General features: G+C 42.2%; 1 protein-coding gene across 2 annotated transcripts in view; it reads left to right on the top strand.

Annotated features, from left to right (window-relative positions):
* Positions 1–384: 384 nt before the first annotated feature.
* adcy2b (adenylate cyclase 2b (brain)) overlaps positions 385–27,158 on the top strand; it is a 74,859-nt gene continuing 48,085 nt past the window's right edge. For both annotated transcript variants that reach the window (XM_085261418.1, XM_085261419.1), the window contains exons 1-3: positions 385–1,171; positions 15,440–15,637; positions 26,168–26,332. In XM_085261418.1, the coding sequence (XP_085117544.1) occupies positions 908–1,171; positions 15,440–15,637; positions 26,168–26,332 (627 nt within the window). In that variant the 5' untranslated portion in view covers positions 385–907. The remainder of the gene's footprint in view (positions 1,172–15,439; positions 15,638–26,167; positions 26,333–27,158) is intronic.

The following is a 27,158-nucleotide window of genomic DNA, read 5'->3' on the forward strand; positions in this document are numbered from 1 at the left end:
ACACACACACACACACACACACACACACACACACACACACGCTGACACACTGTTTTTCTTCTTCTGCCAACTTCACAGTGTCTTCTTTTTTTCCTCTTATGTAAATGTCTTAAGTCTCTTTCCTTTTCTGTACCTTGTAAACAAAGACACACACACACACACACACACACACACACACACACACACACACACACACACACACACACACACACACAGTCTTGAGTCATATACCACTTCCCTCCACATTATCTAATCTCACACATCACTATTCTCACACTGCTCTGGTAGGTACAGCACACACACTTTTAGCTCTCTCTCTATCACACGCGTTGGAACACCCTCTCTCTCTCTCTCCCTCCCTCCCAGTTACACCCCCCTCTCTCTCTCTCTCAGTTCCCATCCGCACCTCAGCAGAGTAACATGCTGCTTCGGCACAACTACATCTCTAAGCAGTGAGAAGAGACTGCTGCCAGCTCCCCATCAGACTGACCAGACACAAAGAGCAAAGCCCGGAGGAGAGGCAAGAGGTGAGAACCTACCTCCCCTCGAGTCTTCCCTCTCCGGAGCCTCTGACGGGAGGAGGAGGGATAGAGGAGAGCGCTCGGTTTCTCACTGTCCTGACTCAGTTTGGCACCTCGGGGCTGAAGGAGCGGCAGAGGATGCAGAGGAAGCTGCAGGAGCTGGAAAGTTGGCTCTGCTTCACTCGGCAGTCGATCTGTCACTCTGCAGCTTAGCAAACGTTAAAATAAATAAATAAATAAAGCAGAAGAGGAGGCGGTGGACGCTGGAGAGTGAGGAGGAGGAGGGAGAGAGAAAGAGAGGAAGAGAGGAAGAAAGCACCCTTTTCCTTGCGCACGTGTTTTTTGGCAACGAGGAGGCATCACTATCCATCCAGAGGAGGCTACCCATGTGGCAGGACGCTCTGTGGACCCGCGGACGCTACCTGCTGGAGAAGAGCGATGGAGGCGAGGGGCCTGAGGGGCCCGAGAGCCTGGGGGACGGGTGCCCGGGGTTCCAGGGTGACGTGTGCGCGGAGGGCGAGAAGCCCCAGGACTGGCTGTACGAGTCGTACTACCGAATGAGCCAGCAGCACCCGCTGATCGTGTTCCTGCTGCTGATCGTCATGGGAACCTGCCTCGCACTGCTGGCGGTGTTCTTTGCTTCGGGACTGGTGAGAGTGTGTGTGCATGTGTCTGTGAGTGTGTGTGTTAACAGGCTGTCTATGTGTGTGTCCTGGGGGAAGTGTTTTGACAGGATTTTAGAGGTGTGGTGAATAATCCACACAGCAGTCCGAGGTTAGTTTGAGTCTAAAAATAAACGCTTACAGAGCGAAAATGTTGTCATTGTTGTGTTTGAACAATAGACACACGAGCACGTGCTCTGTGTTATCAGCACAAATTCCTGCTTTTGAGGGTTTTTTAGTCACCACAAGGACAGATTGCTTATTAACGGAGTAATTTCAGCCTTTAGCCTTCTTTTTAATAATGAAATGAGAAGATCCATACCACTCTTGCACACTTGCCGCTTATTATTTCTGCCATGTGGGAAAATGTTTCTCATGTCAAGTGAAAGACTGTTTCAATCAGCCATGGTGGCGATATGAGTCATTTAGTAAAAATATACTGAATAAATACTTCATATTATTGTGTTCAGAGAAACAAGCGGCAGCAGCAGAGGGTCAACGAAAAAGAGACAGGACAGACCGGAGGGTCCTCCCTGTCTGAGTAAAGTTGCGTAGAGCAGAGTTAGTTTTATTTCAGCATTTCCCTTTTGTTTCTCTCTCTCTTTTTTGCATTAGTGTGTTATTTCGATGGTAGGGTGGGTCCTGTGTTTGAATCCACCGGCTGAGCGGGAATTTTGTGTGTGGAGTGTATGTTCTTCCCGAGCGGAAAGGGCTCTCTCCAGGTACCCAAGCATCCTCCAAAGGTCTAGAGACATTCTTGTTAGGTTATCTGGCTATTCTAAGTTAGAAGTAACTATGGATGGCTGTTTCTGTGTGTTAGCCTTGCAGCAGACCGGTGAAGTGTGTGGGGTTTTCCACACTTTTAGCCCCATGAGAGCTCACAGCAGCCCCACTGTCAGTCTGAAGTGGATGAGCAGAAGAAGATTAATGGATGATTTGATTTTTTTTGCCTTTATTAGACATGACGGTACAGAGTAGGCGGATAGATCCAAGTATCGATAGTATCAATACCAATGTTGATATTGATATTGGATCAATACTTGATGATGATGATGACTCGTCTCATAAATCATGACAAACCGCTCTTCCCCTAGTAATGGTATCTGCATTACACAATACTGTAAATACTTAGTATTCGATCGATAACAGATAAGGTCAGTATCACACAGCATGAGGAAATCAGGAAACTGTTTTGAGACAGACTCGCACTCGGGCTCATTCAGTACCCCTCTCAAAGTGTGTCACCTGCTCAACCAGCGAGGTGCCCTTCCAGACCCAGTTTTGCTGCTGACTTCTTCACGTTTTCTTTCAAAATCTTCACACATCTTTCTTCCTTCATGATTCCTTCCACAGGTCCAGACGCATTGAAGCGTCCGCACAGCAAAATACTTCCACCACCGTGTTTCACTGAGGGTACGGAGTTCTTTAGGTTATACACCTTCTTTACGCAAATATAAGCAGCATCTCTGTGGCTAAATAGTTCTATTTTCATCTCATCTGACCAAACTATGCGCTTCCAGTGTATTCCACTGTCGCATAATCTTTCTCCAGGTTGTATTTAGCTCACTTCAGTCTGGCTTGAAGGCGTTTCTTCTGCAGAAGTGAAGTTTTTCTTGTTCTGCAGCCTCGCAGGCCATTCCCGTCTTCTTCGAGATTACAATTCCCAACTTGGTTAAGTTGTTCACTCGTGTCTTGCCAGTTGTTCTGGGTTTTTAGGCAAATCTCCCACTAGTTTTGAGTCTTTGAAATCCTTCACTTCCTGCCTCTGCCAGGTTTGTCCTGCACGTCGTGGCTTTCTTTGAATTTCTTGATGTTACAGTTGGATATCCAGCTCCTGCTTTGTCAGCATCAATTATTGTTTTTCTCAAGTCCAAACTGATTTCTTTTGTTTTTAGCATGATGCTTTCACAAGTGACAGCTCAGACCCTTACTAAAGTATTTATACTGTTTGTTAATTGGAAGATAACAGTTTCTTTTCAATTTATTTTACAAGTTTTCACAATTACAAAGTTAAAGCACATCAAAGCACAGCAGTGCTTTGTGCTATGGGCCAATAAAAAGATCAGATTTTCAGAGGGGGTAATGATAGTAAAAACAACTGGTAGTTTTTGTTTTTTGTGCAAACAGAAATATTTTATCATGACTCTTGGTTTATTTGCACATAAGCTGACATCGTTATTTCAAACTTTAACCATGTTTAATATGGTCACCTACCACTGTAACAGTACATATACATATAGGGGAAAAACGTAGGAAACACATAAAAGGTCCCATTTAGGTGTGAAATTCATAGAATTTTAACATAAATTCAACTGAAAAATCAAATGTAGCTTGAGCTAAAGCTGCCACAAAAAAACACAGCAGTCCTGTTCTTCCTCTCCTCGCCCCCAACCGATTGTGGCTGAGCCTGGTTCTGCTGGAGGTTTCTTCCTGTTAAAAGGGAGTTGTGCTCACAGGGGCTCATCTGATTGTTGGGCTTTTCTCTACATTACTGTAGAGTCTTTACCTTATAATACAAAGCACCTTAAACAGACTGTTGTTGTGACTTGGCGCTGTATAAATAAAACTGCTGTATTTATAGAACAAGACACATCATTTCATCTTAATTATCTTGATATCATAATTGTTGAAATCAGAATGAAAATGCTATCACATTCCAAGTTCTAAGTCATTTATAATAAGAATAAAGAGTACCGTGGACTTTGGATTTCATTATGTTTCTCATTATCAAGAATCAGAAAGAAGCTTTATTCTCGGGATCATCGAAGAGCGCTGTGATCAGAAGAAGAGTTTTCGTTTTGGCATGAAACTGAATGAGACTGAGGTGGGGAGATGGGGAGCTGTGTGTGTGTGTGTGTGTGTGTGTGTGTGTGTGTGCGTGTGTGCGTGTGCTTGTGTGTGTGTGTGTGTGTGTGTGTGTGTGTGTGTGTGCGCGTGTGTGTGTGTGTGCGCGTGTGTGTGTGTGTGTGTGTGTGCGTGTGTGTGTGTGCGTGTGTGCGTGTGCTTGTGTGTGTGTGTGTGTGTGTGTGTGTGTGTGTGTGTGTGTGCGTGTGTGTGTGTGTGTATGATTACGTGTGGCAGCATAAGAGGCCGTGAAGCGGCACTTTAAATCTCAACGCTGGGTTTGCAGAGCGGATCAAGAGCACGATGACAGTTTAGTTCGCGGCTACGTGGGTGTTGGTGCTTTTGTCAAGTGAAAAGTGTTGTTTTGGCCACAAACACTCAACCATAAACACAAGCTATTGTTTCGCCAGCGCTGCCTTTGTGTTTCATGGAATAGCCGTACAAAAGCAAGCCCACTCATTGCTATTGCTGTTGTTGTTTGATAAAGATTGTTTTGCTCTCATATGCCCAGGACGGTCTTTAGACATTTGTTTTGCTCTCTAAGTAGCACCTCGACTCAATAATTGTGGGGGTCATTCTCAGTAGCACCTCCACCTTTATTGATGCCTTCTATTTAAAACAAATCAATAGAATTTATTGCACTCCCCGCTGGTCGATCTAATCCTCCAAGTTTCCTTTCCTTCTTAGGCTCTGTGCTTCACTGGTTAAATTACAATCCCGCAGGTAATTTCCCATCATTCTCAATGCAAATTGAAATCATTCATTTCTTTCCCCCCAAGTTTGCTCCTATTAAATAACATCCAAGCCTGTCTATAGTGATGAAGCGGTTGCTCAGCGAGGCGTGTGTATTTATTACTGCTGGACCAAGAAGAATGGCAGGAATAAATAGAGGCTGGGTCTGAAGCTAGGAGGCTGGGCAGCAGAGAGAGGGGAGGATGTTGTTGTAAGTGCCGAGGCTTTATCAGTGAGCCGACAGAAACCCAACCAAAGCAGCGTTAATGCTCCCAAAATTGCTGCCCACTTTTATCTGTCGCCACACATCATGGCTGGAGTGGCTCAAAGTGCTGTTTTAAGAAGCCGGCCCCTCCACCCAGTTTGCGCAGTACGTGTGTGTGCTGGTATGTGCATATCAGCGATTGTGCTGTTTGGGTGTGTTTGTCTGAGGAAGTCTTTTTTAATTTCTGTCCGAGTAATTTTGAGAGGAAAATCATTCTTGTTCTTTCTGCCTTGAGGTTGTATTTTCTGTGGTGTGTGTCCTCCGTGTTAACCTAAGGTCATTCAAAACATAATTTGACAGTTTAATCAAAATCAATATTCCGTCTGATTATAGAAGATTGGTAATCTGTGAACTGTAACCGCTCTCATTGCTGCCTTGGTGCTCATCACTGATTCCAGCACTGTTTCTGCCGGCTCGTGAGCAGTCTGTTGATATTTTAAGTAAAGCAACAACACAGATTTAGTTTCCTTCTCGTTGACAGTTTGATCGATGGGAGGCAGTGAGGGAAGGGTGTTTTTGTAATGATGGATCACCAGCTGTTACTGGGAGAGAAGTAAGGTGACCGAGTGGAATGAAATAGATGTTGTGACGTCACTGACTAGGTGTGGTTGGAGCTACACAGGGTAAAAATAATCCACTAGACACAGAGACCTCAAGCAACAATGCTGCGAAAAATTGACCTTTTCTGAACTATATTCAATTGCTTGTATATTCTTGATTAAAGTGCCTTAAAAAAGATATAATCACAGTTAGATATAATTACACAGTCGTGGTAAAAAAAAGAAAAGAAAAAAAAGGAAAACATGTCCCCCAGTCAGTTCTAAGGTTTTAAGTACCAAGACATCATAAAAACAATCTGGTCTTCAAATTAGGGAAATTAGATCTCCCAACAAAGTGAGTTCACATAAACTTAAAATAAATCCATTTGGTTTGTAGAAGCCACCATGTTCCCAGGCTATCTTGAATACAGTGACCGAGATACATATCGCCATTATGACTAATCATGTTTTATGTGTGTGGTTAGAGACCAGCTAAGTAGTATGCCAAAGGTGGAAGAGAAGAGAACTCATAGGCAATTGCATGGTGTTGTGTGTGCACTATCAGACGCTGATCATACCTACCCTTTATCTTCTCCTTTATCTTACCTTCACCAAAGAAGCAAAGACAAGAAGGAAAGAGACAATGTGCCCAACATCTGGATAAAATATCACCTTCTTCCTCCTCACTTTAAGCTGAATCTCCTGAGCTGAAGTCAGGGCTCTAATACACGAAAATATGCTTATTTATTTCAGATATTTCCGCAGTTACTTCTTGTCAGCAGATTAGACATGGAGGTCTTAGATGTGAGAAGACCCTCCCATCTTCCAGCAGCTGGTGGCAAACTGGCTATACAACAAGAACAGCTGGTTATAAGCTAATATTACACCAGCTAATGTTAGGCTCAAGTATTCTAAAAATCACACTTTCCCTCTGATAAAGTTTGATTACATTCTCACATCGTATTAGAGTTTGTTGAGTGTCTGAGTCTAACAATGTTAGACCTGCAGTGGATGACAATAGCCAACACTAGCTAACAGTAGCTAACAGAGGCTAACAATATCTAACGGTGCGTTCACACCGAACGTGATAGACGCGACCAGAGCGTCAGGTTTACATGTAAAGTCAATGGAGGAGCGCGATGAAGCGCGACTGAGGATCCCGCGAAAATTCAGATTTGCATCACGGAAACGTGAAATCACGAAAATGCACCAGTTGCGCGACTGACGCGTTTGAAGCACGAATAAAAATACGCACGGCAGTTTGTGTGGTGCATTTTGCGCATTCGTGCGTATCGCGTCTACCACTCAAGTTGGAAAAATCTGAACTCAGCGTCAAGTCGCGCCGCGACAACCAATCAGGAGCCTGGTTACATGAGGAGCTTCTTCCCGCAGGCGATACGGTCTCTCAATCACACCACCACACAGTACTGACCCACACATACAGTTCTTACACACACACTGGACTTTCTGGACTTTGGTTTTGCACAACACTGGTCACTATATTCTTCATTTCCGGTTAATACTTGTACAGCTGCTGTTATTGTGTATATATTTATTTATATTTAGATTTCTTCATACATTCTTATATAGTTCTATATTGTGTATTGTGTATTTTGTTGTACAGTTATTTTATTTTCAACTTTAATTTATATATTTATCTTTATCTTATTCTTCCCAGTTAAATTTACCCTTCATTCTAATTTGTGTTGTACAGTTATTTCATTTTTAACCTTAATTTATATTTTATTCCTTCCTAGTTAAATTTACCCTTTTTAATTTTTCATATTTATTTCCTATCTTATTCATAGCCTTTTCCTTTTTTGTTTTCTTTAGGTCACGAGCAGTTGTCCAAGCATTTCACTACATATCGTACTGTGTATGACTGTGTACGTGACAAATAAAATTTGAATTTGAATTTGAAATTTGAATTTGATGCTCTGGCCTAGTTCAAATTGGCAGGTCCAGCCAAAGCCCCTCATTCTTCATTCAATATGGAGGAAAGGCTCATCAACGCCGTAGCAAACCACCCGGAGCTGTACAACACCAGCTGCTTTCTCTACCAAGAATTTTAATATTATTTCAAATAAATTTTTGTAATGACTAATGTCTCAGTTCTACTACACAGCAAATATTGACACACAACTTGACACACGTAGAATTTATTTCATATTATACCAATGAAAAAATATACTACTATATAGGAACATAGTGAAGCCCAATTATTTAAGAGAGGTTAGTTTATTTTGGAGGCAAGCTCCATTTATTAAGAAATTTTTTAAAAAGGCAGGAACGCTTTTTAGAGGTTTGTGGGTGGCGGGAAGTCACTGGGACTTCAAATGAGCATATATTAGCACAGGTATCGATAAAGGACTACCATATTAAACACTTTTGCTAACCGCAGGCAGACGGACAGGCGCTCTGCAGGTGGGATTGAGCGCTTGTAGTTGGTGTTTAGGTGGGCAATGCTTGGACCGACCCGGGACAGCAGCTCCTCAAACTGGACGAGGGAAAGTCGGCGGTACCGCTGAAAGCAGCCGTCATCCAGACGCAGCTCCTGGAGCAAGTGGTGAAACTCACCAAACTGCTCACGTGTCTGGAGGACCTGATGGACCCAGGTATGGCAAGGACGTCCTTTACGCCGCTGCTCTGCTCTCCACAGTAAATAGAGAAAGGAGACTCTCTCTTCAAACGCTAGATCAACAGCTGCCATCTTGCAAACATACCATCTGGCACTACTTCATCCCACATGTCCGCTTCACGCGCGTGAAAATTGCAAATTGGTCGCGCGTTGAGGTGCGAATGTGCACGTGACCAGCTATGGGCGTCTGGTACTTTTTGGTCGCGTCTATCGCGTTCGGTGTGAACGCACCGTAAGAGAGGGTAGCAGTAGCTAAAAGAGGCTAACCACAGCTAATAGAAGGACAAAAAAAGAAAAAGAGCGATACTGATAGAAAAGTTCAGGATATCCCCAACAGCTAGGATTATGCACTTGAATTGGAAGGAAACAAAATTCAGTTGACTAGGATATGCAGTCTCCTGATATCTAGTGGTGAAATTTTTGATGCTGTACCCTTAACAAAAAAGTCAAAATGCACAAGCACTGTGTAAAAACCAACTAAACTATTAATGCTTGAGTGTAGGAAATATTCAAGACAGCTGCTATTATTCCTAGGAGAAGACAAAAGTGAGTGAATTCCCATAGACTTCCTCATCTAACTCGAGTTACTGACTGACTGAACCTCTCCCCTGTGTTGTAGTGTTTGGCCCCTTTTTTCTGTCTTATTAGTGGAATTCTCTGATGCGACCTGCCATGTAGCACAGATCATCCAGAAGGCTATTAGGCTATTACTAAGCACTGATTAGCAAGTATGTGTGTCTGTGTGTTGTTTATGGATGTAGGTTGTTGGTGTTAGCTGACAGTGCTCCATCTTCAACTCTTGTTACTTCTGTCTCAAAATGACATCCACCCGACATGTCTCCCTCGTGATTGTGATAAATAAAGGAGTAATTCAGTTTGAGATACGATCTAGTCCTCATTAGCCCCTTGAACCTTTAAACTAACATTAAATTTATCAGATTTCTTTGAAATTCATAGTTCATCCATTTCCAGAGTTAAAGCAGAAATGCGACCAAGATTACCATTTCTTCATGGCTCATCTTTAAATAAGTGATCTTTTTTTACTCAGCTGCTGGGCCTCTTGAATCTGCAGAAGCATTTCAAACTGGTTTGATCCACTGAGCAGCACCGTCTCCCTGCTGTGGGCATCAGGCTTCTTTTTATTCTGCTGGCAAAATGACCATTTCTTCACTCGCCTCCGATGAATTCCTTCACCATGGTGCTGTGATGAACGGATGTAAGATCACACAGTTGAAGTAACGCAATCTCTCAAGATGAAATGAAAACAGTCATGACAGTTAAACACAACAAAAGCTGCTAAAGCGCCCATAAAACATCATTGCAGTGAGTTAGTGTCCTTTTCGTGATGGTAGGTCCTCCATTAAAGTGACTGTGACTTCACTCCAAAAAAGCTTTAATAATGTGAACCATAAACTTTTAGGTTCAGCGCTGGATGTTCTGCAACCTTTGACCTGTTTGTGGAGAGCGCGTTAACATTTCTCTGTGCCGCAGATGGGCCTTCAAGGGAAAGGGTTGTTGATTATTGATGAATTTCATTACCAGGCTGAGAGCAAATTGAAGGAATATGCCACCAGTGCTGCTTCATCAGACAGTATAAATATTCAGCAGGCACAAGCACGTGGAAAGAACATACGCTGCCGCGATCGCAACACACCCTCTCTGGCCCCCATTTCTCCTCAGTTTCTTTATTTGGTGCGTTTTTGTCATTTTGCTGCTGAATAATTAGATTTTTGAATCTTTGCGTCTCTTTCTGCCACTGTTATGTCTCCCCATACCCCTCCCCAGCCTTTTTCCCCTCCCAGTATAATAGCTGGATGAGACAGACTGGGTTAAAAAAGGAAATTATTGTTCTGGGTGACAATGCTGCACAATATAGCAGGCAGACACACCCCACTCCCTCTGTGCTATGTCAAGGGAAAACGCTTTAACCAGTTTCAAAGGGGTTTTAACAGGATTAGATGGCCTACGATCAGAAATGTGCAAAGTGCAGATGCTTCTTTCTGTCGATGTGAACAGCTGCTTCACTCCAAATGCGCATGTAGCGAGAAAGGAGGTCCCTCCCTTTTCTTTCTCTGTATGTCTCTGACTTGTGTGCGCATGTGTGTTTTGCGTGTGTTTCTAACGCTAAAAGAACCTCTGCTGTTGTAAGAGTTTGCAGTCTTGCTTACATTCTCATTAGGATTCAATCTGTGCTCCGGGCTGACTGTATAGTTGCCGTGGCGTCAGCAGCCGGATCCCATGGGATCCCTTCACCAGAACCTGACTCATGCTACCGCTGCTGCACCATGTTGCCACATTAATGCTGCTATCTTGGATTTGTTCTGACCGAATAGCTTCTGCTGTATTTTAACAAGCAGCTCGAGTCAATAAACTGTCAAAACATCTCGTTACTGAAGGTTGAGGCTGTGACATCTTGTTTTTTCCTTCTCTCACAGAAATTGAATTGGACGCGGAGAGGATCCAATGCGTTTCTTTGCCCACCGGCGTGCCTTTTACTGTAAAATGGCTGACAAGTTATCACAGAGAGTCTCGCTCAATTATCATGCCGGACCTGTCAGTGTAATCATGACTCGACTAGAATAAGTTTAAATGGTTTATGTGGGCACTGGCTTTAGGATGGAGCCTGTGAGGTGTTTCACATCCTGCTCTTTGGGTGAATGATGGTTATTTTGTTGCCTGTTTTCCCCTCAGAGTGTATAAATTCTGAAAAGATGTTGCGGAGTGCTTTATTTGCACATTAGTTGCAGAGTGCACAGGCGGATTAGTAGAATGAGCTCTAGGAGGCTATGCACTCCTTTTTTTGTGGACGTTCACTCAGCACAATCAGACCTGCTGAAAACACTACTGTCATTATTTCTTGGTGCAGAGGCTCAGCAGCTAATCAGATCATAAGTGGCAAGTGAAATTTTTAGCAAAATATTAACTTAATTAGTCATACCTCTTCTGTAGGTCCAGGCCAAATTAGCCAGTGATTTTTTACAGCTAGGAATCCGTGATACATCCAGCAGGGAAAAGGGACAACAATCTAACAACTGTCTCTTGGCTGTCATCAGTCTTTAATTAGCATGACTGTGGAATTGGTATTAAAGTGGGCCATACACTTAGTCAAATAATGAATTAAGTGTATGTGCAAGTAATCTCTATGAGCCAAAAGCACAGGCTCTGTATGATTTCAAAGAGAGGGGGAAACCTAAATCTGGTCATCTCATTCAACTATTAGCAATTCAATTTAAGCCTTCTGTTTGTGAGAGACAGCCAATCAGAAACATCCATCCATCAATTTCCGGATCACGGAGGCTGCAGCCTAAGCAGAGAAGCACAGACCTCCATCTCCCCGGCCTCTTCCTCCAGCTTGTCCAGGGGAAAACCAAAGCATTCCCTGGCCACCTGAGAGATATAATTCCTCCACCGTGTTCTGGGTCTGCCCTGGGGCCTTGTTCTGGTGGGACATGCCCGGAACACCTCACCCAGGAGGTCCCCAGCAGGCATCCTTGTCAGATGCCCAAACCACCTCAACTGGCTCCTTTCGATGTGGAGGAGTAGAGGCTCTACTCTGAGCCCCTCCCGGATGGCCGAACTCCTCACCCTATCCTATCTCTATAGGAGATGCCAGCCACCCTTCAGACAAATATAATTTCTACCACTTGTATCCGTGATCTCGTTCTTTCTTCACCCAAAGCTTGTGACCATAGGTGAGGGTAGGGATGATCGACCGGTAAATCAAGAGCTTTGCTTATGCAGCACCAATTCGTCTGCACTGCAAAAACTCAAAATCTTACCAAGTATATTTGTCTTATTTCTAGTCAAAATTATCTCATTACACTTAAAATAAGACACAATCAGCTACAGGGCAACATTTCAGTAAGCTAAAGGAACTTGTTTCAAGACAGTGAATCTTGAAACTAGAGAAAAACTAGAGATTTTTCACTTGTTCCACTGGCAGATTTTTTCACTTAATACAAGATATTTTAGCTTAAAATAAGTGAAAAAATCTGCCAGTGGAACAAGTGAAAAATCTCTAGTTTTTCTCTAGTTTCAAGATTCACTGTCTTGAAACAAGTTCCTTTAGCTTACTGAAATGTTGCCCTGTAGCTGATTGTGTCTTATTTTAAGTGTAATGAGATAATTTTGACTAGAAATAAGACAAATATACTTGGTAAGATTTTGAGTTTTTGCAGTGTGTTGACCTCCCACTCTGCCACCCCCCACTAACCAGAAACATAATGATATAAAAGGAGGGTGACTTTAAAGGAACTTTATATCATGCAAAGTTACTGTAGTTCAAGTCCAGTCCTCTAGAGGCCATTTTCTTTCATCCATCTATCCATATCCATTGCAGTAAAGTTCGGAGCTGGACCACTGCTGTGTCACTGAGGACTTCTTAAAAGATGATAAAATGCAGGAAGTGAGCTCTGGCAGGTTGGCAGTGGATGGTGCAGCCAGTTACTATGTGGAGCTGGATGACTGGGTTGTGGATGTAGCAGCTGGAGGGTCAAGGGAGGCTAGTTCGTCATCCTCTGGTTGTGGTTGTTGGCCAGGTAGGTAGCAGGAACAAGTGACTGGAAATTGGATGAAGCAGATGGATTTAAGGAGTTAAGGAGACTCAGATACTACTTACATCTGAGCAACTGCAGTCATCTTTCCGCTTTGCAGTTATTGGGAAAACTGTCCGAACTTGTGGGAGACTGAAGGAATTGTGGATGTTTGTTGATCTCCCACCCACAGGGTTTTAATGTTTGTGGATCCAAGAATCCAGGTGGAAATCTTACAGCACCACACAAACTCGTCTTTAAGCTCCCCAGAATGTACATCAACGTCGGCTGGGTCCATCATTCTGTCATGTTTGAGGGAAATGTGGACCCAAAAGCAGACCTTTGAGGCAAAGTAAAAACAAACAAACAAACAAACAAACAAAAGTCCATAGAGGTCCAAACAGGTAAACACTCTGGGAGACAGACGTGACAAGGTACTAAGGCAAGTTGCAGCTTTAAATACACTAAAGGCTAATTAGAAACACAAGAAATGATTGAAGGAAACAAGGTACTAGTGAAACTAATCACTGAGAATGAGACAGGAGATTAAAAGTAAGAAAGTCTGAGAATATAACATGAAAAAAACAAGCAGGAAGTATCTTGATTTTCTGTATAAGTGGGTCAAAGTGCTGGGACCATGACATCACTATCTTGCTGCAGGATTCAAACCCAGGATGTTCATGCTGTGAGAAGACAGAGCTGACCACCAGGCTGGCCCTTCTAGAGTGCAAGGGAAAAAAATATGGAGCAGGAAAATGAACATCATGAGTTCATCATCATGTTCATCACGTATTATTCTCCAAATAATGAATATTGTTGCAAAAAAAAGTGCACTTTTTTCCCCTGAACTCGTATGTAGAAGCCTCAATATAAGCAGCAAGTAGGTTTGGTGAACCCTGCAGACTCGTTCCATTACAGTTTTTGTTGGATTTGTTCTAGTCTGCTCATGTTAACAATTATAAAAATGATAAATAAGACGATTATGAATCTACCTTGAATCCCATAACTGCATTCGGGGTTTTTTGAGTCTCCATGCTGAGAACATTTGACCAGAAAGGTAAAGATTGCATAAAGAATAAGCAAAAGCTGCATAAGCTTTAATGAGTCTCATATGAAGCCATTTTTCTTGAACCAGTTGTATATATCTGGCAGTTATATGAGCTCATTTGCACTTGATTTCACAAGTTTCTACAAAGAAGAATCAATATATTAATAAGGCATGTAATTGCACAAAGCTAAATGAGAGAAAAAAGCTGAACCACTGTGTGGGGGAGAAACAAAAGAAATTACGACTTGACGGGATGGACAGTTTTTGTTGCCTTTAACGTCTTGACCTGCATATATGCCAAATGAGGACGAGAGAGTGTTCTGTCTGTGTGGTGACAGCTTCTAAATGCTGACTTTGATAGTGTGAGCGTGGAAGTGATGCTGTAGCACATTCCCTGGGCTCAGACTGTCTGCCTGCCGATCTGTGCCGTCTGCTCGTCTGTTTGTGCGTGCACGCTGTGTAGTACCGCCATCCTTTTGAGGACCTAACATCATCACTAGCAAACAAAAAAATGAGCAAACATTTTGTCAATTTGGAGTTAAGGTTGAAGCTTTTAGACATGAGTGTCTAAAACAATATCAGAACTCATCTGTGTGGTCTGGTAGGTGCTTCTTTGCCTTCAGGCTGTGCTCTGGTTAAGGGACATGAATTGAGAGGATGCCCCAATTTAGAACGGGTGCAAAATGGTTTCGGCCTCGAAGGTGAATTATTCCTTTTTCAGTACTGGCCGTTTTCAAGTATGTTTTTGGGTGGCTCATATTTTTTTTGTGCGTTCCCACAGCAGAGACCTCCCATGTGAGACAGATCAACCCTGAGCCCATTTTTGTTTTCTGAGGTTAGGCAGGACAATGTTTGCAGATGATCTCTGTACCGAGATATAGGGACCAGGTGGAAGAGAGTGTGGAGAGGTGGAGGTACGCATTGGCGAGAAGAGGAATGAAGCTCAGTTGAAAGTGTGAATGAGAGGGAGGCTGATGGAAAAGTGAAAATGCAAAGAGCAGAGATAGCGAAGACAGATGAGTCCTGTGGTCAACCATCCAAAGCAATGGACAGTTTTAAAGAGAGGTGAAGAAGACATTGTAGGTATTATGGGGTGAGCATCAGGGATTAGGAAGAAGCTGAAAATTAGATTCAGTAACATTTTCTTAAATCAAAATCCGTCCATAATTGTGCTTACACATTAGTCAGAGTGCATGGTTTTGACCTATAGAAGAAGCAAACACACCGAGATCTGGTCATCAGGTCCCCTTCTCTTTAACGGAAGTGGTACCTCCTTAGCATCATTTTCCGATGTGCAGATATAATCCTATATTAAGAATCAGGTGGGGAGATGATATCAGATGAGTCACAGTACAATCAAGAGTTTGCCTCCTTAATCTTACTTTTGTTTCCTACCCTGCCTTATCTCTCTGTGTTTAATTTCGGCCGTTCCATTATGTGGTTTGGTGTAGAGAGAAAGAACTACTCTTTGCACATGTAAATCTCTGGCATTTTATCTGCATTGAGAACGGGGTTAGGTGAGATACGGACAGAAGTGGTCGCATTCTGATGCCACGGGAGAGCCAATTAGAGGTGATTGGTTAACCCAGGGCCAAAGCATGAATGTGTTCAATTTCACCAAACTCACCTCACCTCCAACCATCTCTGTCTCTCTCCAGAATACAGAAGACCACTTGACGTTCTTGATCACAGTGCCCACTGCGCTCTTCCTCTTCCTGTCCATCTTCATCCTCGTCTGCATCGAATCTGTCTTCAAGCGGATGCTTCGCCTGTTCTCACTGCTAATATGGGCCTGTCTGGTCACCATGGGTTACCTCTTCATGTTCTCTGGAGGGAGACTCAGCCCCTGGGACCAGGTAGATCGTTTTCTTTATTTTCTGTGTGAGTGTTCGGGTTGATCAACAAGAGTTCAGCAGATGGCTTTAAAATGTTTACAGCTGTCCAATTTGGAATTGAGAATCTTGTAAAAGTGACTTGAAGGGGACCCTATCATGCTCAACTTTATTTTGTATTGTGACTGTATTTTGTGATTTGTGATGACGATAATGCCTGAAATTGTAACTTGACTACTGAAGTTAGTACAGTAATGCATTACATTACTGCATTTCTGAAAAATGCAATGTGATTACAGTAAAGTGTTGTTTTGTAATGCATTACACCCAGCACTGGTTGACAGTCACAACAATGGTGGAACAATCATTATACTGGTAAAAATCATGAAAGGAAAGATAATAACACAGCCAGGTGTTTGAGCCCTGCAAAGAAAATGCATCAGCTTGAAGTCATATTCGGCAGATACGTTTTCATACTTTTATAAAGCTGAAGGATTCACACACTTCAGATTAAAACTTCAATATGAAATGGAAGCAGCAAAGCTTTTCTGCAGACTCTGAAAGACTTAATCAGATGCTACCTTCCTGTGAAGTAAACTAACTGGATATAAAAGATGGACATAGCTTGTACACTTAAAGAGGGTTTAAGCCCAAAATTCACACTTTAGCTCATTTAATTACATGTAGATTTTTCATGTAGATTAGTCACATAAGTACCATGAAAAACTTTAAATCTAATGGAATCTGATAAAATGTAAATGAAATGTACTTTCATGATTAGTTTACACCAAGCACATTTTCCTTAATGATTAATCAGTTGATTCAGTGTAAAGTTGATCATATATATTTCAATTTATTATTATTTTTATCCGGTCTTTAAGCCGTTTCGGGTCCAAACTTCACTTCTGGCCCCAAATTCAAAGGAACACTACGGCATCACTGAAAGTTAAAAACTGTCTAAATTCTTTAATCTTTAATAAAATCATCGGTGTGCCTGCTCTACCAGGTGTAACAATTAAGTTTAACATCCAGGCATCCATGATTATTACAATTTATTAAATTTAATGGAGTTAGACGTTAGCGGGGAGTTAGCTAGCTAGTTTCCACCCAAACATAATTTATTATGCTCTGGCTGAGAGATTTCTGAAAAAATTAAAACGTACAGCTCTGCTATCACTTCCAACATAAATGAAAACAAAAACCTAAACAGAAGTGATGTTTGTAGGGTTACTGAAGTTGGACTAGCTGGTATATAATGATGTGCTACGTGGTGGCTAGCTACAGAGCTATGTTAGCATAACATAAACACAGTAAAGATGGAGGATGAACGCTAACTTTTTTCCACTCAATTAAAGTTAACATGATTGCTCCCGAGAGGTTAGGGATAAATGTAATTGCATGGCACGATGCTGTAAACGGACTCAACTTTAGTCAGGAGAACAACTGAGATAATCCATCCACAATACGAGGTTAGTCGTTAATATACTGCTGCATGAGCTGGGCTCCCGTTACATCGTAAGGTTTTAAAAACTGAGCTTTAAAATGAATAGTGGTAATAAAAACTGAGAGAGGCCGACAGTGATCACTGACTTTTTTTTAAGGGCTTGTTCAGATTGAATAGAAGAAACAAAGCATTAAAACAAGTTAAAAACACAACAGCCTTAATAAACACAGAGTAGTTTGGACCCGGAAGCCAGGTTCATATGTCATCACTTAAAGATTGGATAGCTTCAATGTTATTGAGGGTGAAGAATTATTGGGGTGAAGCCTATGTAAATGAGCCTTAAAGCTACATTTTTTTCAGATAGCCAGCAGGGGGCGACTAAGGGGGCCTCAAAGTCTGCGACAAACAAAAACACAGCTTTATGACTCCCATGATCCATACTCTCAGTAAACACTCTCTCTTCATGAGTCATCTTCTAGTTTCAGAGCATAATGAATGCGTCACGATGTTTATTGTTTAATATACGATTTCCATGGGAGTGAAAAAGGAGGATAATACAGGGCGCGCTTGTGATTGACAAGACTTTTATCTACAGTCTACAAAAACAAACAATTAATAAATATGTGACTTAAGCTGTTTGGTCACACATTCTTTCTAGCCCAGATACTCTGCTGCCTTAAGATAGCGTGCAGGAGACAGGACGCAGGATGACCACTCGCTGCAGCAGACTTTTATCTCCACTGATTCCACACTGATGCAAATCAGTGCCACAGGACATCACACAGACTTTGTAGTAGGGAGCTGGCAGGTTAAAGGCCATTTAATGCCAAGCCAACTGTGTCAGAGATTTGCATGCGTCTCCCACTGTTACACGTAGAAACGTTCAGCGCTGCAGTACGTGCGTGAAAATGGCTTACGATTACCCGAACCTGATAATTTGGCCTTTCGACACGTAGCCGTGCATTCAAGAGTCTTCTCAGGATTTCATGTGACAAAGAATTTGCTTCCGCACACACACCTGTCATTTAGTTTAAATGTGTATTTTTTGAATGCATACATGGCTGTGTGTGTGTGACTGTGTGCGTTTGAGGCTGTGTGTGAGTGCAGAATTAATTTGACGTGTTAATGAGCCCTGATGAGAGCTGGAGGTGAGCAGATCAGCAGACAGACACATTAGTTTTCAGCGCCAGGCTCCTTCTTTCTCCATTTCAGGACTCCTATTTCCTGTCTCCATCTATTCATCAAATCCCATTTTTCTCTCCTTGGTTTCTCCACCTGCCTCCTTTTATCCTTTTAACCTCCACCCACGACCCACTCCCCACCTCTCTTTCTCCGTCTTACCTTCGTTTTACTTCTTCGATTCCACGGTGGGGTTGGGGATATTTTTAACATCGGCCACCTGTGAGAGCATAATCATTCTGCATTATTAATTATGCTATTTTGCTCCCATGACTCTTCCTCTATCTATCTATCTATCTATCTATCTATCTATCTATCTATCTAGATAGATAGATAGATAGATAGATAGATAGATAGATAGATAGATAGATAGATAGATAGATAGATAGATAGATAGAATGACAGAATGAAAAACAGAAAGACAGAAATAAATAAGTTAACAAAAGAAGGACAGAAGAAAGGGAAAGAAATATTTAAGAAAAGAAAGAAGGAGAAAAAAGAAGAAAAAGGAAAGCAGAAAGAAAAAAGGAGAAAAATGGGAAGAGAAATAAAAAAAATAAAGGAGAAAGACAAGGAAGCAGGAAAGAATTAGGTAAGGAAAGAAACACTTAATCAATGAAGGAAAATGGAAAAGAAGGAAAAAGGTGGGAAATAAAAGCATTAGGAAAGAAAGCAACAAGAAAGGAAAACAAGGAAAGAAAGGAGGATAGCGAAAAGAAAAAATGAGAAAAGGAAGGCAGGAAAGGAGTGAGAAAAGGAAAAAAGGTAATAACAAACAGGGTAAAGAAAGAAAGAAAGAAAGAAAGAAAGAAAGAAAGAAAGAAAGAAAGAAAGATGCAGGGGAGCAGAAATCCTGTGAGAGGAGAACAGTTGGAGCTGCTGCCTGCTCTCGGTGGGCTGGATTGATTGTGATTACTGAGAGAACAGCATGTCTGATGGAGCACACGGAGCTAATAACAGTAAGGGTCTGACAGAAAGAGAAAGAAAGGCCACAAAGACAGAGGCCGGGAGAAGCTGCTTCTCTCTTCAGCCATTCACTTTGGACCCCCTCTCTCCCACTCCCACCCTCCACCACTCTCAACCACCCCATTCTGAGCTGGCTCACCTGCTTTTGTTGTAAACACAGACGCACGCACGCACACACACAGACGCACACAGAAATATATCTTTAGCCATGTGTGGCACTATCTAGCCGCAGTAGCCTGTTAGTCTGCTCTTTATTTAATTTCTCTGAAGGCCACGGCTCTTTCCAGAAGGCAGATGGAACATAGCTGTCACACCTGGTGCCAAATAATCAAGATATAGTCACTTTTACCTGTGCGTGTTAGTACGTACCTGCCCAAAAAAACCAAACAAACCAAAAAAAACAGGGTGTTGCTTCTTAGGAGGGGAGAGCAAAACCTTTTTAAATGGGAGTATTCATGCATCTGTGCATCTGTCTGTGTTTGCATTAGGAGGCGGGTAAGCATGCATTGCTTATGCTTGAAGCACACAGAGCAGGGCAGAGGGAGAAAAAGTCATGGAAGGTGCTGAAGTGATGTGATGGCTGCAGGACTCATGTCGGAGTGTTTGAGGCTGTATTAGGATTCAGGATAGAAAGCCGTGGAGACGGTGTCTGCCTGCCTGTCTGTGTGGCACACCTGAAATTGGACTGCCATTCTCAATTCCACGCAGCCACCTGAACACACCCAGTGTCACACACTCCGACTAACCACATACCCCTTTAGTCACCCCCCTCCCCGATGCTGAGGTGAGAGTTCAGGGTAAGGAGTTGGAGGTTATGGCAAAAATATACAAGGCCTTCAAAACGCTACATCTGCTCCGACGTCAGCATCCTTCCCTTTGTTGGTTCCCTTAGTAACAGAAGGTCTAAGCCTACACAAAAACACCTCAGTGTGTGTGTGTGCGCTCGCTGCATTCAGGTCAACCAAACAATTACTTATATCCAATGTTCTAGCTGTGATTTGGCTTGATAAAACACTGCATGCTAGCGAGAGAAGAAATCTCTGTAACCCGTTGCTGCAAATTATGTCCGCAGCGTTGATTTTGACTATCTGTTTTTTTTCTCAAGCGGAACAGAGCGCAGGGTTTCTACAGCTCTCACAAAGTCACTCTAAAGATGGATTTTTTAGCCCAAGACATCTGTGGTACACATAAGAATACATAGTCACACTAAAGCCATGTCCTGTGCTAAAAATTCTGACAAATTCTAAAGCCAGGGTTTTCAAAGTGCAACTAAATTAAATTAGAAATGATTGTAAATTTCAATCAATTGTTGACTTCACTGCAGGAAAGCAGAACAAAGTTAATTTACACTTCCAGTGAGAACTTCATAGACAGGAAGTTTGGGACCCACCCAACAAAAAGACCTTGAAAAGATATTAAGAATGACGTTGCCAAACAAGAACACTCCTCTTGTTATGAGGAGATATGTTGTAAAAAGCTCCTTTTATGACATAGATGACATAAGAACCAGCCCATTTACTGTTTTTGGACTATTTAGTTTTTATCTAGAAATCTATTTTACTTTGACTTTTTAAGCAATTTGAACCCAATTTTAGCATCTAGCATTGGAGGGTATGTACCGATTAAACATATTTTAGACCTCCAATCAAGAAAAAATTACTCAGTAGCTAAACATTAATTCAAAATTTAATTAGAGTTTTGCTAATCCTCTGAAAAGTTGCCTTATCACCTTGGCTCAGAAATCTATTTCCATGGACATCAGGTGCTTGGAAGAGGAAGTCTAAACGGATTTAGCTGTTTTTATTGTGATGGATGTTTAATAATTCAGTTTCATGTGAGGTTTCATGCTGTTTCAACCAACTCTTCAAATCTGACTGCTAAAATGGTTGTATGTTATGCTTCATTAAATTCTGAAATGCACTGTGCCGGCTGAAATTTGTATATAAAAATTTAAAGTAAGTTAAGTGAATTCAGTTAAAAAAAATATATACATTATCTACAAGTTTTGACAGTGAAATACTGTGTGGGTGTGTGTTGTTTTTTATGACACAGGGTCTACTAAAACAAGTCCATATTTTTCTTCAGCCCGGGCGACTCAAGAAAGACTTTCTCAACTATAATGATCAGTCCATTATTACTGGATCATAAAAAAGATAAACTCTATTATTTTGATGCTTTTCCAGTTTCATTAATTACCTGAACAATCTTGAAGCGCTGTAGCTTTCACCAGATTAGCGCGCTTTAGCCACTGACAGCTCTACATGGCTAACTAGCATAAGTGGTATATAGAAAAAGTGGACATTTTCCATTTTCAAACCATCACACTCCAAGCAAACACGTACAGGTAGTGTGCATATGATGGTATATATGAGTGAAAGTGCTGTAAGTGACTGACAGGCCTCATACTAGCACAGTTTCAAAATTGGCTATTAGCTTAGCTAGCTTAAACAAATGAGACGTGTAATTTTAGCCTACTTGAAAATTTCCAACAGTTGCTCACCATTTACAGTGGGGCAAAAAAGTATTTAGTCAGCCACCGATTGTGCAAGTTCCCCCACTTAAAATGATGACAGAGGTCAGTAATTTGCACCAGAGGTACACTTCAACTGTGAGAGACAGAATGTGAAAAAAAAATCCATGAATTCACATGGTAGGATTTGTAAAGAATTTATTCGTAAATCAGGGTGGAAAATAAGTATTTGGTCAATAACAAAAATACAACTCAGTACTTTGTAACATAACCTTTGTTGGCAATAACAGAGGTCAAACGTTTACTATAGGTCTTTACCAGGTTTGCACACACAGTAGCTGGTATTTTGGCCCATTCCTCCATGCAGATCTTCTCGAGAGCAGTGATGTTTTGGGGCTGTCGCCGAGCAACACGGACTTTCAACTCCCGCCACAGATTTTCTATGGGGTTGAGGTCTGGAGACTGGCTAGGCCACTCCAGGACTTTCAAATGCATCTTACGGAGCCACTCCTTTGTTGCCCGGGCGGTGTGTTTTGGATCATTGTCATGTTGGAAGACCCAGCCTCGTTTCATCTTCAAAGTTCTCACTGATGGAAGGAGGTTTTGGCTCAAAATCTCACGATACATGGCCCCATTCATTCTGTCCTTAACACGGATCAGTCGTCCTGTCCCCTTGGCAGAAAAACAGCCCCATAGCATGATGTTTCCACCCCCATGCTTCACAGTAGGTATGGTGTTCTTGGGATGCAACTCAGTATTCTTCTTCCTCCAAACACGACGAGTTGAGTTTATACCAAAAAGTTCTACTTTGGTTTCATCTGACCACATGACATTCTCCCAATCCTCTGCTGTATCATCCATGTGCTCTCTGGCAAACTTCAGACGGGCCTGGACATGCACTGGCTTCAGCAGCGGAACACGTCTGGCACTGCGGGATTTGATTCCCTGCCGTTGTAGTGTGTTACTGATGGTGACCTTTGTTACTTTGGTCCCAGCTCTCTGCAGGTCATTCACCAGGTCCCCCCGTGTGGTTCTGGGATCTTTGCTCACCGTTCTCATGATCATTTTGACTCCACGGGATGAGATCTTGCGTGGAGCCCCAGATCGAGGGAGATTATCAGTGGTCTTGTATGTCTTCCATTTTCTGATGATTGCTCCCACAGTTGATTTTTTCACACCAAGCTGCTTGCCTATTGTAGATTCACTCTTCCCAGTCTGGTGCAGGTCTACAATACTTTTCCTGGTGTCCTTCGAAAGCTCTTTGGTCTTGGCCATGGCGGAGTTTGGAGTCTGACTGTTTGAGGCTGTGGACAGGTGTCTTTTATACAGATGATGAGTTCAAACAGGTGCCATTCATACAGGTAACGAGTGGGGGACAGAAAAGCTTCTTACAGAAGACGTTACAGGTCTGTGAGAGCCAGAGATTTTCCTTGTTTGAGGTGACCAAATACTTATTTTCCACCCTAATTTACGAATAAATTCTTTACAAATCCTACCATGTGAATTCATGGATTTTTTTTTCACATTCTGTCTCTCACAGTTGAAGTGTATCTCTGGTGCAAATTACTGACCTCTGTCATCATTTTAAGTGGGGGAACTTGCACAATCGGTGGCTGACTAAATACTTTTTTGCCCCACTGTAAATGACTCCATCAGTTACTGAAGCATCACTGAGGATTTGGTCCTCATTTGAACCCTGATTTATATTTTTAAAGCCAATGTTTCTTAAAACAGCAACCTCCTGGCATGCTGTCCTGTCCCACCCACTGTTCCATTAGTAGTGATGTGCGGATCGATCCTGAAATATCGATTCCTCCGATACCAATCATTTATGTTCTAGAATCGATTCTCACATTAAAATATCGATATTTTAGTAATTTAGGGTAAATTTGTAGTTTATCATTAAAATGAACGCAGTGGAAAGAAACTATAACATTCGGATTGTCTACTTTCAAAGGAACTACTTCCTCTTCCGCCTTTCATAGTCATGTGCGAAATACGGCTGTATAAATGTCTTGCAGCCCCCTGGCGTGCGCACTCACAACAATGGCTGAGCGTAACTGGAGTCATGTGTGAACGTATTTTACCTCCACAAACAGCTGAGATGTGGTTTGCGATACATGTGGCAAAAAAGTGAGGTCTTGTAGCCATACTTGCCAACCTTGAGACCTCAGAATTAGGGAGACATTCAAAAGGGCTGTTGGGGGGGTGATAGATACATTTTACAGGGTTTATTTATCGGGTAAAATACGTTAAATGTCACTGTTATTATTGGCCGGCTCAGAAACAGCGGGGGTGTCCAAATTCAGAGGCTGCTTCTACCTGAGGACCCGGCCTTCGCGGTCTAAAGAAAGCCGGGTAGCACGTCACGAGCTCCCTCAGTGGAGTGAAACTGCCGTCTTCTCCTTGCTATCTAAAATATAACCGGGCGCTGACGTAAACTCTTCTGTTTGATCATTTTCTGTTTGATGTTTATTCAGCTGTGTGAAAACCCTGGAGGAACCCTCCCGAGGGATTAATAAAGTTACATTTAATTTAATGTAAACTTTAATCTCAGCCAAACCGATTTACTCACGAACAAATAAACCACTGAAAAAGTCAAACAATAACATTTTTAAGTTATCAAAGTGACTTATATATCATGTTTAACCCGAGTAGTGAAAGACCGCGGGGGTTTGAAAACGATGTGTCGGTCGGCTCAGATATTTGAAGTTTACACAGCTACATTCTCACCTGAAAATATGTTAAAAGGTTTTTTTGCGACCCAGAAAGAGAAATAGGAGTAATATTAAAACTAAGACGCTGCCGCCATTGTTGGAAACTGGAATTGGCTGGCCGCGCTATGAATTCTGCGATATGGTTTTTCAATTTTGTTGTCCGGGTGGAAAATTGGGAGAAATTCGGGACAATGGTGGCTCCGGGAGATTTCCGGGAGGGGCACTGAAATTCGTGATTCTCCCGGAAAAATCAGCAGGGTTGGCATGTATGGTTGTGGCAACATCACTAACCTTGTCAAACACCTCAGAGTAAATCACATCACAGAACATGACGAGCGTATGTTCAGGCGAACTGAAGTGGAGGAGAGGGACAGGTGCTGCTAGGGCGAGACAGACGTCTCCCACGGAGTACTTTAGTGCTGCAGGCAGGCAAGCTGTTCAAATAGCACACAACTTCAGTTTTTTTTTTTATTTCTATATGATGAATCCTGCGTTATTAAGTGATAAGAACAAGTAATCTGATGTCCTGTAATCATTATGACGCTATAATTTGAGATACAATAAATAAAATAAGTTTTTGTACAGAGTATCGGTATCGGATCAGTATCGTCGATATCACCCTGGATATTACTTGGTATCGGATCGGAAAGGAAATCAGTGGTATCGCACATCACTATCATTAGAGAGCACCGCTCATACTTTAACCACACATTTACAGACTGTGTGTTAAGTGAGGCTCAAAGAGAAATGTTTTCCCAAAAGCAAGCTTTTCATTTAGTCTTATTAAAAAAGCTAATAAATTTCTAGCAGTTTCAAACACTTTATCCAAAACCCAAGGACTCAAAGGATTTCCAAGCATCCATATAAACCCTGAAATAACTGAGAAATGCAGGCCATAGTGTATTTAAAGCTTAAAGTTTACATGCATAATAAGGTAAGACACAAATCGAGGTCTAGGAATTATCGGTTTCTTTTCAGGAGAAACCATCCACTCAGAGCTGTCACCTGTAGTGAAGTACTGTTTGCAGTCTGACTTTCTGAACCTGATAGGCACAGGAAATAAACAGACAGGCAGGAAGGTCAAAGTTGATCTGGTGTCCTAGTTGAAGCTGTGACCTCATCACGCTGGTTGCCACCACAGCCACCATAACAGGAAGAGGTGGAGTGAGAGCAGGGGAAGTGCACAGAGACGAAGTGGGAGGTTAAGGCATGAGGTATCAGTGAAAAATATGCTGATGCGCACGCACAGCACACAGAAACATGCATGCGCACATCCACAGCAGGAGCTGATAAGCAATCGGAGTAAAAATGTCTCATGGAAATCAAAAAAAGAGGTACAACTGATCACAGAAATCAAGCAACAAACTCCTCGTGTAATTGTTACAATATGTTATTCCCACATGTAAAGACATATTTGAGCAGTCATTTAATAACTTGATGCTCTGATTTGTTGTATTCTTGTTTTCTGGACAATTTAGCAGAGGATTTTTGTGAAAACTAAGTGAGCAGCCCACTCATCTCTAATGATTTATCACAGGATCAGCAGTTTATCGTTGGATCTCTTAGCAAAGAAGCACTGGCAGCCCACTCAGCTGTGTTCTGTATTTAGGCAAACAGCAGACAAAGTGGGAACACGTACAGCAGAGATCTCTGCTGGGATTCAGCTGCAAGCATATTTCTACATTTGGGAACTTCTTGTCAAAGCTGTTTGTATTAATGCGTGTGGTTTAATTTAGAAAAATTTGCACCTTCACCTGCTCTTGCTTTCCCGTTTCCAGGTCTCCTTCTTCCTCTTTATCGTGTTTGTTGTCTACACCATGCTTCCCTTCTCCATGAGAGGGGCCATTATCGCCAGTGGAATCACCTGCTTCTCACACACTATCACTCTCAGTGTCTGTCTGACCACCCGCGACACAGACCTGGAGGATCCTTTAGTCTGGCAGGTAAACCTGAACACACAGCCACGCTGTTGGAATCTGCCGATATATTTTCCATGACTTCCTGCTTGTGCTGCATATGTAATTTCTTCTCCATATTAGCTGCAGCATGAAAACTTGTTCTCTAATGTTTTTCCAAGCATGATTAAAAATGATGAGGTGCAGCGTCTGGGTTGTAAAACAATGAACCTATCCTGTATAATCGAGCACATTCAGCAGGGCCTCCAGAGTAATGTGAAGGGCCTTTTACCGCACTCAGGGAACAGCCCTTCAAAACTGGCTCTAACTGAATGGACTGTTGATACAGTAAAACAAAGAGAGTCTCGCCGCAGACCGATAAGAGAAAAATATTATCCATAAACGTCAATAAGCGTGCAGAAACATGAAGTGAACTAGAATTGATTTGGCATCAGATCCATTTCTGCTGCTGCTGGCACACACGCACACACAAACACACACACACTCCAATCAACCATCAGAGTAAAAACACTGTAATCACAACAGCCTTCAATAGCTTTCTTCGCTCTCACACACTCACACATGCAGAGTGGAAAAGTACTCTACCAATAAACCAGTGTTCAAAGGCAAAGCATGATCTTGGATACGGCACCAAGGACAACTTATTCATATGCAGGTCCACACTGTAAAGAGCTTGTGGTTGACACGGTGGTGGAAAGCACTGCAAAAGTGTGTGTTCTCGCCTGGTTTTACAAGGTAATAACAGAGGCTTAAGTGGAAAGGTCGTATAGTGGAAAAATGACTGGCACAATCATATTTGCAATATAGGTCAGCTCTTAATTGCTTATTTCTTCCATGTTTGTGTGCCTGTGTG

This window comes from Mchenga conophoros, linkage group LG22, assembly GCF_057382185.1.
Source record: "Mchenga conophoros isolate Kocher_MC1m ecotype Shallow Benthic linkage group LG22, M_conophoros_male_GT1.1, whole genome shotgun sequence".
In the NCBI taxonomy this organism is placed as follows: Eukaryota; Metazoa; Chordata; class Actinopteri; order Cichliformes; family Cichlidae; genus Mchenga; species Mchenga conophoros.